The sequence below is a fragment of the Labrus bergylta genome, chromosome 7 (assembly GCF_963930695.1).
Source record: "Labrus bergylta chromosome 7, fLabBer1.1, whole genome shotgun sequence".
Taxonomy (NCBI): Eukaryota; Metazoa; Chordata; class Actinopteri; order Labriformes; family Labridae; genus Labrus; species Labrus bergylta.
In genome coordinates this window covers 26,883,715-26,901,916 of record NC_089201.1, presented here as the reverse complement: position 1 = coordinate 26,901,916, position 18,202 = coordinate 26,883,715, and the positions used below count along the sequence as shown (strand labels likewise).

General features: G+C 38.8%; 4 protein-coding genes across 5 annotated transcripts; 2 read left to right on the top strand and 2 right to left on the bottom strand.

Annotated features, from left to right (window-relative positions):
• Positions 1 to 1,188: 1,188 nt before the first annotated feature.
• On the top strand, positions 1,189 to 5,871 carry kti12 (KTI12 chromatin associated homolog). Its single transcript, XM_065957227.1, has 9 exons — positions 1,189 to 1,410; positions 2,383 to 2,434; positions 2,526 to 2,578; positions 2,662 to 2,717; positions 2,811 to 2,890; positions 3,110 to 3,269; positions 3,386 to 3,448; positions 5,070 to 5,140; positions 5,673 to 5,871. Exons 1-9 carry the CDS (start codon positions 1,260 to 1,262, stop codon positions 5,812 to 5,814), a joined length of 828 nt encoding a protein of 275 aa, XP_065813299.1. The 5' UTR covers positions 1,189 to 1,259; the 3' UTR covers positions 5,815 to 5,871.
• A 983-nt stretch (positions 5,872 to 6,854) lies between these two features.
• Positions 6,855 to 7,984, bottom strand: ch25hl1.1 (cholesterol 25-hydroxylase like 1, tandem duplicate 1). Its single transcript, XM_020631438.3, has one exon. The coding sequence runs from the start codon at positions 7,889 to 7,891 to the stop codon at positions 7,052 to 7,054; it is 840 nt and encodes a 279-aa protein (XP_020487094.2). The 5' UTR covers positions 7,892 to 7,984; the 3' UTR covers positions 6,855 to 7,051.
• A 143-nt stretch (positions 7,985 to 8,127) lies between these two features.
• Positions 8,128 to 14,255, bottom strand: si:dkey-24l11.2 (uncharacterized protein LOC100034462 homolog). 2 transcript variants are annotated; one of them, XM_020631437.3, is made up of 12 exons: positions 14,189 to 14,255; positions 12,507 to 13,111; positions 11,405 to 11,464; positions 11,240 to 11,292; positions 11,008 to 11,152; positions 10,541 to 10,908; positions 10,202 to 10,430; positions 9,969 to 10,083; positions 9,501 to 9,618; positions 9,301 to 9,412; positions 8,761 to 8,873; positions 8,128 to 8,666 (listed from the first exon to the last, which is right to left on the bottom strand). In XM_020631437.3, the coding sequence occupies exons 2-12, from the start codon at positions 13,107 to 13,109 to the stop codon at positions 8,597 to 8,599; spliced, it is 1,986 nt and encodes a 661-aa protein (XP_020487093.2). In that variant the 5' UTR covers positions 13,110 to 13,111; positions 14,189 to 14,255; the 3' UTR covers positions 8,128 to 8,596. The 2 variants fall into 2 exon arrangements, with proteins under 2 accessions (XP_020487093.2, XP_065813298.1); XM_065957226.1 differs by having other exon boundaries at positions 14,080 to 14,238.
• Positions 14,256 to 16,122: 1,867 nt separating this feature from the next.
• On the top strand, positions 16,123 to 17,332 carry ch25hl1.2 (cholesterol 25-hydroxylase like 1, tandem duplicate 2). The gene has a single exon (XM_020631376.2). The coding sequence runs from the start codon at positions 16,181 to 16,183 to the stop codon at positions 17,030 to 17,032; it is 852 nt and encodes a 283-aa protein (XP_020487032.2). The 5' UTR covers positions 16,123 to 16,180; the 3' UTR covers positions 17,033 to 17,332.
• The last annotated feature ends 870 nt before the right edge of the window (positions 17,333 to 18,202 follow it).

The window sequence follows — 18,202 nt, the reverse complement described above, 5'->3', positions numbered from 1 at the left end:
ACGGTATTTAGATGTGACAATTAGAGATTTTGCATTGAGGTCACATACGTGTCACTAAATATGGCAAATTAGAAGTCACAAGGACTCGTAATGTGCAGCATTTCATCCTATAAGAAACCAGCCACGGATGGATGACTTCATCCAATCAGAATGTCAATCCCACCCTATGGCAGTATATCTGCAAGTCCCCAAAGTGACAGAGGAGTGAAGAGAGTTTAATGAATTGTCAGCCAATTGCTTAACACATTTGAAGAATGACTGGCATTTTGGCAAAGACCTTCGGAGCAGGATTCCTGTCTTATTTCATCCTTATCTCATACATGGCCATGACTTCTTCGATGACTTTTGATTTGACTGAATTAAGAAATAAAGTTTCAAAGATCAAGGTGAATCCGAGGGGGAATCTGTGGGCGACAGGTAAGAGAAATATTAATTTGCTTGTGAGTTGTGATTTATTTATTTTAAAATTTGGAAAGTCCGTAGGCTATTAAGATTGTATTTTATTCTATTTGTTAAGGTCATTTCATGGGAAAGAAAAGTGTCGCGGATAGTTCCTTGATGGAGTCTTCCTTTGAAGATGTACATGCTCCTACTGAAGACAGAGATGTAAGAAGTCCTTTGTACCGACTAGGAGACCTGCACGCATTGTTGATTCAGATGTTAAAAACTGCACAGCTCACACAGCGGAAACAGACACCGGACATGTCAGTAAATCAAAAAACTACCTCCATTGTCATTTTCATAATAACAAATCAGCATATATATAACTGATATTTATTTTTCTTTCCAATTAGAGGAGAAGGAGATGCTGCTTGAACAATGTGCGACGCTACTGATGAAGAGGAGAGTTGATTTCTGTGAAACAATTTATATTGTATTTGACAATGTAATGACCAAATGCACTGACTTGTTCTTATGTCTAGTTATTTTAATTAAATATGTGTGTCACCACATGATAATAAACAAACTGAAAGCCATATCAGGTGTCGGCTCTTCTTGTTGATTGTATATATATATATAATATATATATTTTAAAATAGTCTTATTTGTATTAGAGAGTATATTATAAGAGTGTCTGTAATAAAAAAAAAAAATGTATTCAACTGCAGAATTGATCAAATCTGAAACGAGGTTCTGCTGCCCCCTGTCGGTCGCACCATGAAATTACCTCCAACTTCACATCCGGGTTAGAGTGGAAACATGCTTTTCATCACACCGTGTAGTGTAGTTAGCCAAGTAAGACTCACCGGGTAGCTGCAATGCCTCTTGTAGTAATGTGTGGTTACCCCTGTAGTGGCAAAACACGGAGGGCAGAAGAACTGAAGGAGCATTTTGAACAGAACACAGGACGAAAGGTTCACGTTGTGGGAGAGAAATCCCTGGACGCTGAGAAAAACATTGTCTACTCAGGCAAGTGAAGCTAACCTTAGCTTTGTATACAATTAGTTTAATGACGTTTGCATGAAGTCTGGTTTGTGAGTGTCATCACTGTCCTATGAGGAAGACTCTAAACTAATAACAATAGAATATAACTGGGTTATAGTGGATATTGTTCTTGAAAGGAACCTGTGTTTTTATTTTCCTGTGAGGTCATCATAAGTGTTTTTTTTTTTTTTTTCGGCCTGTTCGAGTACAAATAGATTGTGATTGTAGTTTTTATTTTACTCTCTTGCACACAGAAGAAGACACATTAGAAATAAACATATCTGAAAACTAGTTGGGGAAACTGAACAAAAAAAAAGTCTTTAAAAAATATCATAATGGCATTAGTTAGGATCAGGGATTCACAAACTTGCAGATCATGACCCCCCCAAAGTTAAGGGTGCCAGAGACTTGGGACCCCCCCAAAGTTCCTGCAGGTGGTTAGGGTATGCACAGCCCACATGCATGCACTAATAATCGTATCAAAACACTAGTAATACAAAAGAACAACACAAAAGAATACAGCAGCCTAAAAACTGTTTCACACTAACAAAGACTGGAAACAGAATTCAAAGTAATTTGAGGGGACATGCAAAACTAATCACTTATTAAATAGCCACATAATGGTGTTCATCTTTTGGTGTTAGGAGCAGCAGACACCTACATTGTCGCGGTCATGTGCACACTTACATTTCTAAAACGCTGCCTACCCTCCTCTTGGTGGCTCACCACTGAGTTAGACGAACAGGTGTCTATATTTTGTGATTCAGAATCGCTGAATTGTAATCACGGAAATAAATTGTGAGAGGGAATATTTGTTCTATACGTGCCGCAGATCTCCAGTTTTTATTTAACATCTACATTTTGGTCTACAAGCAAACTAGATTCCTTGAAAGTGTCTTCAGCCTTGTGCATTTTTGTGCTGCATTTTTCAATATCACCTCGTTGGATGTGTTGCAGATTCCCAACAAGAGAAGAACGTCCGAGCAGCTCTGAAAGCTGAAGTGGAGAGGTGTGTTTTCCCAGTCTGTTTTTTTAATAACATTAATTCTTGACATTATTCTGTTACAACCCTTCAAACCGTTACGTATCTTTTTGTTTAGGAAAGTCAACAAGGATGACATTGTCATTTTGGATTCTTTGAATTACATTAAAGGTAAGTCTTGCTAACTATAGTGTGCTGTGCTGACATTAAAAAGTCGTTTAAGCTTTTAAATTCAGGCTGATGTGCTTTTCAAGGTTACCGTTATGAACTGTTCTGCCTCATCAAACACGCACAGACACCACACTGCCTGGTAAGTTTAATCGAGAAATGCTGTTTTAGAATATCGACAACATGAATGAATGAATCCAGTCCAAAATAACTTGATCTGTTTTTTTTCATACAGGTGTACTGTTTGACGTCGGATGATGTGAGCACATTGTGGAATACTGAAAGAGATTCCTCTGAGCAGTACACCCAGGACATGTAAGTGAGGAGCCTCTACACACACACACACACACACACACACACACACACACACACACACTAAAAGGGCATGTTCACTGTTATTAATCATTGTACGACTCCATTTATTTACCCTTTTGTCTAACTTTTGAATCCACCTTAAGGCCTCTCATTGTCACAAAAGAACACTGTCAAGTTTTGTCAATGACATTTTCCTGACGCGTGTCATATTTTCTGTAGCTTTGATGCTTTAGTGCTGAGGTTTGAAGCCCCAGACTCCAGAAACCGATGGGACAGTCCTCTCTTTACCATACTGAAAGATGACAACCTGCCATATGAAGCCATTTCTGATGCGCTTTTCAAAAGGAAAGCGCCCCCTCCTAACCAGTCTACACAAAGTGTAAGGGACATGTTTTGTACAATCAAACCAAAAACTCACAAAAACGTGAGCGTTTTGCTCTGCCGTGTTCCCTTTTCACTGTCAGGTTGTAACGGTGATATTGTTCTCCTCTACAGCAACCACTGTCGTCTACAAACTTTTTGTACGAGTTGGACAAGATCACACAAGAAGTGTTGATGGTTTGTCTTTGTTTGTTTTCAGATTTTAATTTCAGTTTCTATTTTTTAATCCTATGATATTGTTTTCAATGGAACTTGTTTTTGTAGTAATGTCATAGTCTATGATCACTTTAATGATATAAGCTCACACATGTTCAGTAGTGCACACATATTACCGTACACCAAAATGTTAACACTCTAATTGCATAGACAGTTAAAGCAGAGATGTAAAGCCCTTACAGTCCTCTAGCAGGGTGGATTCATGTTATGACAAAGTCGTCGTAATGAACAATTCTACAATTTAGCAGAGGCTTCTGTCCAAAGTGGCATACATCAGAGAGTTAGCACAACACAAGCAAGGATATAGAGAGGAGGAAACAACATCATTTAGTGCTAACGAACAGCATTGAGTCAGACACAGGTACTGACAGGCAGTACAGAGAGGCTAACCACTTTAAACATCATCATCAACATCATCAACAACATCGACAGTTTGAGAGTTCTAATCAGCATCAAAACCATCCTAGGTATCTAATTAACAGTTTACAACTTGTGTTTCGACTTTATGTCCACAATCAAGTTGTCACTTTGCTTGAAAGGCTCTAACATGCTCAAAATGGCTTATATCACTTAATGATTATATTGAAATGCTGGAAAACAAATCAAACCTGATTGTGTCATGCCTGTCAAAACAGTGTGGTTTAAGGTTATGTGATGGTATGTTTTCAATCCACCTTAAGTTTAACCCTGGGAGCAGTAAATCATTTTTTAATTACTTGTCCAACATCCCTTGCACGTCATAAAATAGGAATCCTTTCAGCATCTGCCTTTTGTCCCGTTTGACGTGAACACCTCTTAAGTAGCAGTTCAAGGAGAGTCAAAGGCAGCTTAGTGGCTGACAGCAGTCAGAGGGTGAAAGACACTAAATAGAATCAATAATCAGTCAAATAATTACAGTTAAGGAGCCAAAGTGTTTACAAAAATTGGCTTCTTGCTTCAATTTTGAAGTTGACGTCATTCATTCAAAGAAAGAGTACACTCTGGGGAGTGGGGGTGGGGGGGGGGGGGGGGGGGACTTACATAAAGAAAACCAGGAAGGTAAAATTGAGGTGTACTTTAAAAGAACTAGATATACAATGATGCAATAGGGCTAAACCTGTAATTATGTCTCATGTCAATATTGACCTCTCTGAATGTGCCAGCACTCATCACTGCTTAAAAAGAGGAGTGTAGAAGACGTCTTTGAAGACTGAACCTGCAACACTTGATCGTTGCAGTGTTCATCATATGCATCACTTGCTAAGAAGTTTTTGGCCCGAGCGTCAGAGTCCCCATGACGTCAGTGGCTGTGTATCCTGTCATGTAATTATTAACCCACCCTTAAGCTCCCGTGTCATTGGTTTAGTCTCCTTATTGCTTTCAACCAATGCAAATTAGTCTCCTCTGTTCTTTTAATTAATGAGTACCTCTCTTGGTGGTCATAAATAATACATTGTGTTTCAAGTAAATAAAATCCCTTTTTTTTTTTTTTTATTAAACCACCAATTAACAAAATAACATGTCTGTAAGAATACAGCTCCCACATGTGAAAACATTACCCACGTATGTAGTGATCAAATAAAGGTTATCAACTGTTTTTCAGGTCATTTTCAATGCACAGAAGACAAGCGTTCCTGGAGATCTCCTCACAGTTCCCGGCGCTACAGAAAAAATATCCTTTTTTTTACACATGTCTACATTCTGTTTTATTGGGGGTGACTTCAAATCTCACATCCGCATGAAACACGATTTGCTCTACCCAGCTCCTAAGATTGTCATTTCCCTCCCCAGCTGTAGGCAATGCACTCTGTATTAAATAACCCGTTTGAAGGGAAGGGTGGATGAATTCATGTCCAATCAAAGAGGTTAAATGAAAGGCGAAGCGACCGTTCACTTTTAAAGGTCTTGGCTGTAATAATGTTCAGTGGAACATGTTAAGAGGAACCAAATGACGTAGACGAGTGAATATTTATCAGCAGCTGCACGGTGTCAGAGCTCCTCAGACGCAGACACTTTGATTTCCTCCTTTGAACACTGGTCAACCTTTAGAGACAGGGGCCGGATTTGACTTGGTCTTGTCAGTTGTCACTTTCCTCTGTGTTTAGCCTTACTGGAGAAACCTTGAGGGAAAGTTTTCTTCCTGCATTAAAGAACACCTTGCACGCGGTACAACTTGTTACGTGAATGACCTTAACCCGTTCCACATCGAGCTCACCAGGAGCATCAACATGGCAGAGCTGAGGAAGTTACGGCGCCAGTTCATCAGCTACGCCAAGACGCACCCGACGGAGAACACCGGACAAATCTCCAACATGTTTGTGCAGTATTTGAATAAGAGTCTTCACTGACATTTTACAGGATTGTTTTTTTTTTATTTGCTGTGACGAATAAATTATTTTTAAGTATTTGTTGTGTTTTTGTGTCATTGACAGTTTGATTATAATTTGTCATTTACAGCCATTTATATTTATTTTCTACTAAATTGGAAGAAATTACAGTGAAGAGTAAACACCTACAGTACAGTGCATATCATTTACACTTATTTCTAGACACTTAACGAGTGAAAAAGCAATGAAGGAAGTGAAGTAGTAGACCACCAAAATAAGACACCTGTTTTATATAATAAATATTACAAACACAATTAGAAGAAGTATTTTTCTTTTTGCTCCACATACTGATTTGTCATTGTAAATAATTCCAACTTAAAGTCAGCCTTGATCACTTGGTCCAGTCAAAGCTGAGCACTTAAAGTCCGGTTGTTTTAAGTCCACTGGTGTTGTACCTGACCTCTGAGTGACCAGCTCACTTTTCTACTTCAAAAGCTCCTTACTCATTAATGATATTTGTACGTGAAATATAGCTGAGTAATGCTCTTACAGAGACTTCAATTATGTAAGAAGATTGTAAGAAAAGCATAGAGAAAGTTGCCTGTAGGAATTTGTACTTGTAACTAGTTCCTGCTGGTTTCTTCACTGGAATGACTCGACAATTTGGATTGTGCACGTGTTCCACATGGAGAATAATGTGTTGAATATATCAGGATTAACATGGATTTAATTCATTTAACGCAAATATAAATGTTTTTTTCTTAAAGAGACAGTAATTTTACTGGAACATTAATAGTGTTTTTATTTATTTGACTATTTTAACTCTTTATCTTTACTTTTTGTTCATCTTTTCCTTCTTAGTTTTAACCCTTCACCTTTTCTATTTTTTTAACTGCATATTATTTATTCCTACTGGTGTGCATTAGTCTCTCTACTGCTACTTCTTCTCTACTTCTAAATTCATTTTTGTTTGTACCATGTTTCGTCACTATTTCATGTTTATTTATTTTTTTCCAGTCGCTGTGAAGCACTTTGAATTGCATTTGATTTGCATGAAATGATTGATTGATAAAACACTTTCTTTTTTTACAAGAGCTTTTATTGTTGGCAGTCTCACAAATGAAAAACTTCATGAGCAACACAAAGAAGACTGAATACTTGCAATAACGATGAAATGATTACAAATAATAGATGGGAAAGTGACAGTGAAAAACAACGTGCAGTATTTACAGAGGGTATTTTTTTTATTCACTTTTGTTTATTTCCTGATGGGTTTTTTTTTCTTCAGAGGAACAGCTGTGCCAAAGATTCTGTCCCAGTGGCTGAAAAAAGGAGCAAAGTTACTGCTGGGCTTCTGGTGGTGCATGTCATGAGCTGGTGCACCGCCGAGCAGACCGAAAGGCACCAGGTGGTTTAGTGTCCATGGCAGGTCATAGCCTATGTGGTCCTCCACAGACATCCAGATACTGAAAACTGTGATGCACCATGTGGTCAGCGGGTGGCACCTCAAAAGAATTGTGTCCAGGTTGCTCCAGAATCCGACAGTCAACAGCTCTGGGATGCTGAGCTGCTCAGTGGACCAGGAGAAGGGAGCTATGTATTCATGGTGGACTGCATGGATCCAGAGGTACAGCTGTGGATGCTTGTGATGTATGAAATGCCAAATAAAGTACTGAGTGTCAAAGAGGAGAAGCACAGCCAGTCCATCAACGAAAACCTCATACATAGTCGGAGCAACCTGAGGCAGCGTTGGTGCAGGCAGGAAGAACAGTCCGATAACTACAGCTGGCAGAACAAAGAAAATGTGGTTATACAGCGCTGTCGTGAGGCCCTTAGCCATCATCCCTACTGTTGGCTGCCTGTCTGGTTGGATCTTGTACTGATGGAATAAATGCACTCTTTCGCCTAATAGGTCCAGCACAGCAAAAGGCATACTGAAGAAGAAATAGCTGGAGAAGGCGAGCAGGACAGGAAAGAAAGGAGATGAGATGAGCGGAAGGTGGTGCAGAAGCAAATAATCCCAGAGCGGCTGCAGCAGACGGTCCGAGGCCCTGGAGGACAGCTGCTGCAGAAATGTCTGCCTGCTGATGTTCAACATGTTTCTGAAGGTTTTCGGCTGCAAGTCTCAGATCAAGACAAGGTAAAGCCTTTATATAGGGCATGTCAAACAGAAGGGGCCTTTCTCTCAATCTGTACTGACTTGCTTTTTTTTTTTTTTCCTTTCTTTCCAGCAGCTCAATACCAATAACAAGACCCTCAGAGGAAGATTAGCACTGTTCATTAACATGCATTAGACATACCACATTAAAACACTGTAGACTGTTCATCAACCAGTGAAAGGTCATATATTTATTTGGAATCATTTTTAAAAAGTGAAATATGAAACACAGTTCTGTTTTCTAATCTGAGTTGTATTCAACCTAGAAGCAACAGTTTATTTCATCTTGCTGAAAATCGCTTAGTCTCTCTGTCTGTTCTCCTTTTATAGAAGATAACTCAGGACGTCTTGCTTTTCTTTTTTACATTGACCAGGTTATTTTGAATACACTTTTTGTCCTAATTCAGTAACCTGCATGTCTTCCTTCTTCTCCAATTATCGTCTTTCCTGTCGAATTCTTCGATTTAAATCGCATGTCCTCCACTTCTCCACCTCTAAAGTCAACAAGACTTGAAATATCAGATGAAAACATTAACACTTATCACACTGATTAATCATTACAAAATGATCTGTTGGTTTATTTCAAAATTTCACTGAAATCATGCATCAAATGATGTCTTTTTTTTTTAAAAATCCTCTTCGCTTCTACTTCTTGTCACCGGCTGCCTTCCTTGAAATCGTTTTGTTGGTGTTTGCATATTTGTGTCGATCATTTCTGAAGAGAAAGACAAACAACTTGTTATCTTTTTGAACCATTACATGAAAGATGGAAGAAGAAACATTTCTACCACTAATGTTGTTCAATGTACCTGCTCATTTTGACTTTGCTTCTGCATCCCAGTCCTCCCTCCCAGTGGCTGGTGCGTGTGCCTCTCGTCATCATGCTTCCACAGCTGACGCAGGGCTTTCCATTGGCGTAAGGCTGCAAGAATACAAAAATACATGGAGACAATGGAGATCAGCTTCCAACTATTTTATTAACGCTTCAAAGTCTATTATCCACCTCTTCCATTCCTGCTTAAAGCTGGAACCACATCTTATACCGTTTAATAAAGGAATGAACTGAACAAATCAAGAAAAGCTGTGAACACCAAAACATTTAAAGGTCTTGAGGTCTTGTCTAAAAAATACTTGATCATGCCTTGATCTTATTTCTATATGCAGAACTGATTCTGTACTCCCATGTAAACAACTACACGGATACATTTCCATAACACACAGAGATAATAATGATCATTTTAACACATTTTTGCTGCACTTGTGAAATGATACTTATGAACATAAATGTCATGAGCCCCATGTTTGAAATGTTTATGTTGTGACATGTCATGTGCACTCTATGGTATCACCTGTTCTTTGGCACAGTAGCCACAGATCATCCGGGTGGCCAGTTCCATGGGATGGTCCTGGTCCTCGTCGTGGCAGACATCACAGGGGTAAGCCCGGCCACAGCAGGGAAACCTGAGAGCAGCCAGTGACACACATGTTCATGTATACTCTTTCTCCAAGTCAGGATTCCACAACTGATAAAAGATAGTAATGATCATACCTCAACCAGCGGTGGCTCTGTTTGTAATGTTTACATACTCCTTTTTCTGGAAGCGGCTTCCCCTTTTGGACAGCAGGATCTCTTATTGACTTATAATATACAGCACCAGAACTTGGACCTGCAAAATGAACAAAAAAAAAAAAAAAAGACATGTACATTTCTGGTTTGTTTAGGTCTGGTAAGAGTGAGGCATGTGACATGTGAATAAGTACAAATGCTCATGTGTTTGTTCACCACCTTATTTGCCTCTATGAAGGTTTATTCTCTGGTGGGCCCACTGCCCAACAGACCTGTAGTATTGCTTAATATGTCAATTATGTAACCTGAAACTTGTTTTTTTTTATGCGGTTTGTAAAGTTGTAAATACCGGTAGCAATGTCAGTAAACATGGGTCGGACAGAAAACTCAAACAGCTCGTTGTTAATGATCTTTAACCCCTGCTGATCTCTTCGACGGGTGAGTTCTGACCTGTTCTGTTGGTGCGTGGCTGGATGTACTGAAATCTTGTGCTCTCTGCAAGAATGCTGAGTTTGCTGTGGCAGTGTTCACAATTTAACTCCTTCGTTTGGCCATAGGAAACACTCTGATGAAAAATAAAGACGAAGCGTTTGGAGAGAAGGCAGAGATCATGTTATTGAGACATAATTCAGTTACTGGATTTTACATTACACACAAAACAGATGTGAAACTTCATTCATTACCTGCACAGGACCCTCCTGGGAGCAGCTGAGGCAGCCCACAGAGAAGTCACATTCCTGGAGCACAAGGTCAGCAGGTGTAGCATTGTGGAGGTCCAGGTATCCCAGGACGTCGCTGTAATGGTGCAGCATGCAGGGCCTGTACGCAGCATTGATGCTTGCGCTGCACTTTTCACACTGAGCTGCGCAAGGTGTCCTTCCAGTCAGCGTCAGGTCTGCAGTTACCTTACACCTGCAGACACAAAAAGCAAAGCTCTAATCACACAAACGCAAGCTTTATTTCTAAATAAACAAACCAACGTGTGGGCATGGATATCTGACATCTTTTCTCATTGTCTTTACCTGTTACATTGAAGGCAAACGGTGATTTGTTGAGCAACCAAAGTGGCTGTGTTCTCTCCCAGCCTCAGTCCCAGCAGCTTCATCTCTGTGCCTCTGCGGGGGTCGCTGATCTTAATATTCTCCACCAGATGACTAGCCCCTTCATCCTCCTGCCCCTCACCAATGCCTGTACCCTCTTGTTTCACTCCCTCCACTCTTCCCTTGTCGTCTTCATTTTCCAATTCCCCTTCACCATTCATATCGTCTGGATTCGCATCAGTGGTGTCAGAGGAAGGATCATTCCCCGATTTTTCACAAACGGTGGCTTGTAGCTCCTGGTACGTTATAAACTGCAGTCCAGATTTTTCTAAATCAATATCTTTTTTCAACTGCACAAATAAAAGAAAAAAGAGAAATATTGTTATCAGGAATTACAAGTCATTACAGTAGGTTCAAAGGGATAACATGCATGCAGCGTGAAGTGTCACCTGCCGGGCTCCTTCAGTGAACAGTCTCTCCAGACTACGATCCAGCCAGCGAAGAAAAGGCCGGAAGAGCAGCTCGACCTTTCCCAGAAGCTGATTGGTTGCATGTTTGGCTTGAAGCCACTCCATGGACGCTTGCTGTACGTAACTATGTAGAGACAGAGAGCAAAAATACATTTTAAAACTAGAGAAACTCATGATTAACTGGTCACATAGTCTGCACATGCATTTTTACCTTGCCATTACTGAGGGCAGCTCCTGGTCCAATGGGATATCTAACGTAAAAACCTAAGAAGATGTATTAGGGTGATAAGGAAATGTTCTTTCCATGTATAGAATCATTTTTTTTGTATAGGATATTACACAAATCTTAAGTGTAATTGTAAGCAGGTATCTTTACCTCTTGGGGGTAATTGTCTGGGAAGCTCACCATGATGTCGATTTCTTTAAGGTCAAAGGGCTACAAGTTCAAACTCAAAGTTAGTATTTATTCAGATGATGAGAAAAGTCATTTTCAGCAGACTATAAAACAAATTGGTTCATAAATCATTTTAAGTAAAAACGTGTGGAATATGGCCTCCATTACTATTGCTTACAGGTGGATTAATAGTGCTAACAAATACCAAATGATTATTCAGTCAGGTTTTTATTACCCTTCCAAAGATAGACAGGTTTAGTTATTGTTTGACCCTATATCCTAGAGTTAACGTCAGGTTAATTTAATCTAAGCAGCGAATCTTATTTTTAAAAAACAAACCGTGTTATCCTTCAGTTATTAACAGTTCTATGATCTGTGGTGCTGTTAAGACATAGTAGAAGGAGTCTACTTCTTTTTGTCTATTTGACTGATTAAGTATTTGTCTGAAGATGCCATCTTTCTTACTGTTACTTTATTACTCTTAATGTTAAATTTACAAATTATCCCTGCACTCATGTTCACTTCATTTGTCTGTCTACTCGCCGTTATATTGTATAGTTTCTGCTTATAATATATCTACACTCATGCACTTTAACTTGTATCAATACTGTCCATTTACAACTCTGTTTTTGCACATTTACATTCAATCTTCCAGATTTAATTTACAACCATTTACGACTCTGTTCCTGCACATTCACTTTTAATCTTCCATATTTAATCTTCCTATTTAAGATTAGTAATGCTAAGTTAAATCCTGGTTGTATATATTCACATTCTTAGTTTTGATATCTTTAGTACTTATTTACTTTGTATTTAATATTATATTGTGTTTAGATTTGCTAACATTGTGTTTTTTTTGCTCATATTGTGTGTTTGGACAACCTGCTGCTGTAACGCCACAATTTCCCAGTTTGGGATCAATAAAGTAATTCTATTCTATTCTATTCTATTCTATTCTATTCTATTCTATCAGCTCAGCTTTTATGTGTTGAGTCAAACTCAGCTGAACAGTATTACAGGAGAACTAAATGGATGGATTTCCAACCTCTTGGGGGGCCGAGAGGAGAAAGAAGAAAATGTTTACCCAGTCTGGATCAGTGGCCTCAACAGCCGCCCTGTAATACGTTATTTTTCCATCACTTCGTTCCTGAACAATCAGCTGATCTTTGGGAAAACGCTTTTTCAGCTGCTTGATCTCTGTGTCTCGTAGCTGCTGTGAGGCCTCCTCTGTGAGGTCACACAGCTTGATCTCCTGAAGGATGCTGGGGCGGGGCACTGGTGGCATCCTCTGCGTAGGTCTCGCGTTATGGTCTGCAACATGCACGCCGTCCACACTGGGTAACTGTGGTGGATGCCAGAAACGACATCTGTCTTCCATGGTGCAGTGCCCTGAGATGAAGAAGCGACACGGGCGACGGCCAGCTGCAGGGGCGACTCTGCTGTTAATTGTCGGAGGAGGCCTGTTCCCAACATCTCCTCCAGGGACCTCTGAGTTTGAAGTTGTGACATCTGCCCCACTGGGTGTCCCAATGCTCTTCTCATTAACTGTGTCATCATCTCTTATATGTAGGAATCTGCATTTTTTCCCATAATTACAGTGTCTTCCCTGAGAGAAGAAGCGACACAGCCGCTGAGTATGAAGGCCAGGCTCTGATTCCCCCGTCTTCTCTCCGTCACCAGTCTCCATCACTGTTAATAACAGACGGGAGAAACAATAACAGAGTGGTTAGAGGGACACGGATTACAATTCTACAATTCACTTTAGCAGACGCTTTTATCCAAAGCGACGTACATCAGAGAGTGAGTACAACACAAGCAAGGATCTAGAAAAAAAGGGAACAATGTCAGTAAGAGCAAACGATCAGCTTTGAGTCTGATTGGACACACAGGTGCTGACAGGAAGTGACCAGAGGCAAAGCACAACATTGAGGGCAGTTCTTGAGAGCTCTAATCAGTATAGAAACCATCTTATAAGTCGTCGTTATCAAACAAAAACAATTAAAGGATTAAAGGGCTGCATCTGCTCATTTTATGCTGTTTAAAAACTACAGGAGAAAAACAGTAAAGACAAAAACAATGAGATTACTTTGACTTTGTGTGACAGGCTGATTGGAGGATGACTTAAAGTGAGAAAAAAACGACTTAACATGACTGATATTCTCCAAAAGACCCCTTTCCTCCTTGCAGTAGTCTAAAACTAAATTAAAACATAATTCAAATAAACTTGCAGACATGATTCATGTTGAACTTTATTACTTTATTTGGACAAATCAAAGCCATGGAAAACTTATAGATATGATGAGTATTTTTATAAACTAAAAGGAGTGTTATGGATTTAAAATATCTGTCAATCCAAGGGTCAATAAAATGAACTTTGACCTGTATCATAACTGAGTCATGTGACTTTTTTTAAGGTTAGAAATAACCATGGAAGCAACTGGCCTGGTTACGTTTTACCCAAAGGGATCAATTATTAGTCAGCACTGACATTTCCCCCCTGATAATACACAAATACACCTTTTTTTTTGACTGTTTCCAAAATACAAGAATAGCAGTCTACTGGAGAGATAAACTTTCATACTCATGTCATGGGGATTGTTTTGCTAATGCTAGCTAAATCGCTTCTTTTACATCAAAAGACTCGAATAACACATTACCTCAAACACACACGGGTCCAGGTAAATGATTATTCCGTTTATTGATACGAATATAAGCTTAAACGCTTTATGAAAAAAGTATCAAAATGGATTTAACAGCTTTAGTTACCTGTCAAGTGAGTGCACAGTGCTTCAGGGAAACGCTAGTCCCTTTTTGAAGCAACTGCGCATGCGCGGTAATATGAGGCTCTTTCGTACACATACAGAGGGGCGGGGCATCACGGGACAACAGTGAAATAACCATGCGCTCTTCCTACTGGAAAACAGCAGTGAATAAATCCATAGAGCAGGGATGGGGCAACTTTGGTGACAGCAAGGGCCACATTCATTTAATTCTCACTGCCAGAGGGGCCAAATTAAACGATTACAGTCAATTATGTCTCAAATTTAATTCAACATTTACCAGTGATCAGATATTATTATGGACATATTTCTGGTTTTCATGATTTCATGGCAGATTTTCGTCATGTTTTCTTCATGTTTCCAATTAATTGAGGGTTGATGGGGGCCGCATGTGGGCCCCCGGGCCGCCAGTTGCCCACCCCTGCCATAGACCATATAGTATATGTCTTTTATCCAATGAAACATCATCAGACATCAACACAACAGGGTCCGCTTCACAAAATAGCAAAGACTTAAACTGCATTCTTTACCTTGGAAAACAATTACAGAAAGACACATTCAGGAGCTTTTTCTATTTTTTTTAGGAAACCAAGCAAAAAATTAAAATGCCTGAGCAAGAGGTGCTCTGAAGAAAATGTTGATTTTATTACCAAGTCTAATGAAAAACGTGATATAATGAAAATTGCAAGCTCCGGAACATTAATGAAAAAAGCTTGTGAAAATATTGTTGTTTTTTTGTTGGTTTTTTCAATCAATCAATCAATCAATCAAACTTTATTTATATAGCACCTTCAGACAAATTGAATTGCAGTTCAAAGTGCTTTACAAGAGTGCAGAAAAGTTATTGAAAAAGTAGTTTAAAAAAATCATTGAGAGACTAATGCACATCAATAAGAATTAAAAAAAATATGTATAAAAATGAAAAAATAAAATACAACACAAAAAAGCAATAAGATATTAAAATTAATACATAGGAGAATAATATTTAAAATTGTAGTAGGATAAAAAAGACAATCGAATAATGTTAAGATCTGAATTTATATAAAGCACTATATAAAAGCCAGACTGAATAAATGAGTTTTAAGACTGCGTTTAAAAATCTCAATATTCTCGGCTCCTCTCCAAAGGTTTTTGTCCTGCTCTGTAGAACAACTAAAAGAGAGGAACTGGAGGATCTGAGGGGCCGTAGTGGTTCATAAGCTAAAGTCATATCTGATAGGTAGTCTGGTGCAAGGCCATGTAATGCTTTATAAACTAATAAAAGTTTAGTTTAATATAGGAGCTCTCAGACAACCAACAGGGTGCCTGCTGAAGTTCTAAATTTTTTTTTATTTTTATTTTTTTACATCAAAATGGTTTCTGTTATCTTAACTATATTTCATGTTATGTTGGGCCTTTTATTTTATTCTATATTGTTTTTACTTTTTACTGCTTCTAATCTTTTATTTTTTCCTTTCTCCCTTTTAGTAGGCTACCGTCCATTAGTGTAACTGGAACAATGCTAAAATTTAAACGTAGGCTATTTTGTTCTCAAACGAGGAGCCACTCTTGACAGTTAAACACAGTAAAAGGTGAACGACAGCAACAAGACTTTGCTGTTGTTGTTTCTGCTTTACCCAGACATTTGTGTGCTGACTTTTTGTCTCTTACTTGTTCTCATATATATGTTAAATGACAGATACACTTTTAACTTAAGCAGAGACGTACACTAACAAATAGAATAAATTTAGAAATAAAAAAAAAATCTTTTATACTGCCAAATTGAAAATGTTGAGAGCTTCTGTATATAGGCTACCTGTTTGTTAACGTGTATGAATAATTTGTTGAAATGTTGAACCCAGGCGTCACTTGATACCACACAGTGAGAAAGTAGCACAAGCACTCATTTGGCACAGTCTTTTCCAGCTGCAGCTTCTTGCTGTAACGTCTACAATAAAATAAAAATCCGGCTATCCACTTTTTTGATTTTGACTTCAGGATGGATTCAGCATACATGGGCATAGATCTTTGGATAAGATGTTTAGGTAACGACTCTTTGCTGCAGCCTCTGTGGGACAACCTGCGGATCAATTACAGAGACTATTTGAGATCTCCACTCTTCCCTATTGTTCTGACTGTGTCTTCATACTTTGTCTTGTGCCTTCCTTTCCTTTTTTGTGACATAATGGGTGAAAAATGGGCATTGGTGCATCAATTCAAGATCCAACCCGGTCGAGGTCCCACAGCCTCTACACTGCTGCACTGTGCGGGTGTCACCTTCTACAACCATATGTTTCTCGTGCTGCCAGCGTCAGTGGCCCAGTGGGTATGGAGGCCTCCGCTCGACCTGCCGGACCAGGCTCCATCCCTGCTGGAGCTGACTGCCGGGGTGATAGGCAACCTTCTGCTCTTTGACTTCCAGTACTTCATCTGGCACCTGTTACATCACAAGATCCGCTGGCTGTATGTCACTTTCCACGCCATCCACCATAACTACTCCTCACCCTTTGCTCTAGCCACCCAGTGTCTTGGTGGGTGGGAGCTGGTCACTGTAGGCTTCTGGACCACTCTGAATCCTGTGGTCCTGAGAAGCCACCTACTCACCACATGGACCTTCATGGTGGTGCACGTCTACGTTTCCATCGAAGATCACTGTGGCTATGATTTCCCCTGGTCCACATCACGTCTGATACCCTTTGGCATCTATGGAGGGCCCAGCAAACACGATGTGCATCATCAGAAACCCAACACTAATTTTGCACCACATTTTAGCCACTGGGATAAAATATTTGGAACACATGCTGATTTCAGCTTCTCTACTGCTGTGCAGAAGAAAGCTGCAACACTTTAGAGGCAGCTATACATGTATTACCTTGTGTCTGTGTGTATTTGTTTTACATATATGGATATTTAATATGAAGGGATGAAAGTTGAAGAGGTGGCTAACTTATTCTTTACAAACAGCTGATTAATCAAAAAAAAAAAAACAGATCCAAAATCAATTAAAAAACAAGAGCTTCTTGTTACTTAGTGACCTGCTTGTATCATCATTAAAAACATGAACATTGTGCACAATCTAAATAATGCCTCATTGTCTCTCTTTCCCAGTGGTTCTGGTTTCTTTACTGTGTAATCCTGAGATCAAGACATGGATTTCATTAGATTCTTCGCCATTGTAAATTTTAGACATTTTATTCAACTTTACCACTCTTTGCCAATGTAATGTTTCTTTATATTTGGTTCTATTTAAAAAAAATTGATTAAACTTCAACTTTAGATCCTCGTCGCAAGGCTGTCATTGTTAAAATAAAAGCCTAGTTGTGTACATTTCTAAAAAGTGATTGTGATATGATTTTGTGATCATGCTCTGAGTTTTTTAATGTGACACTAGTATATCTATGTAACTATGAAGTGATGTAATCATGACAGAGTGGTACTGATACTCCAAAGTAGGCAAGTGTCAAATTATACATTTCCAACACCAGATGTCAGCAAAGCACTGCAAGTACTATTTAGACTCAATATCATGCTCTTTAATTTTTTTTTTAACAAAACTGCATATTAGTATAACTAGAAATAGGCAGAAGCAGTAAACATATGACATTCAGTGTGTAAACTAAATGTTGGTGTGGTTTGTATGTAAGAATATTGGGGGAGGGGGGGGCAGACTTCCTAAGATATTCATTTTCATTAATTCATGACATTTTAATATGCTACAAAGTCATTCACTGTAACAAAGTAAAATCAAATAATGATTTTGAAATCTGTGTTAGGGTTAAAAAAAAAAATCACAAATTTGCGAGGAATGATTAAGAAAATACATATATTTAAAAACCTTTGTAAAAACCTGTTAAATAGGCCTACTAAATAATAGAATATAGAATAGAATAGAATTACTTTATTGATCCCAAACTGGGAAATTGTGGTAAATAAATGTTCAAATGCAGTATTTGTATATGTTACATAGTTTAATCATGCTTTATTCTTCAATTCAAACTGAAATAGAGCTTATATTTTTCAT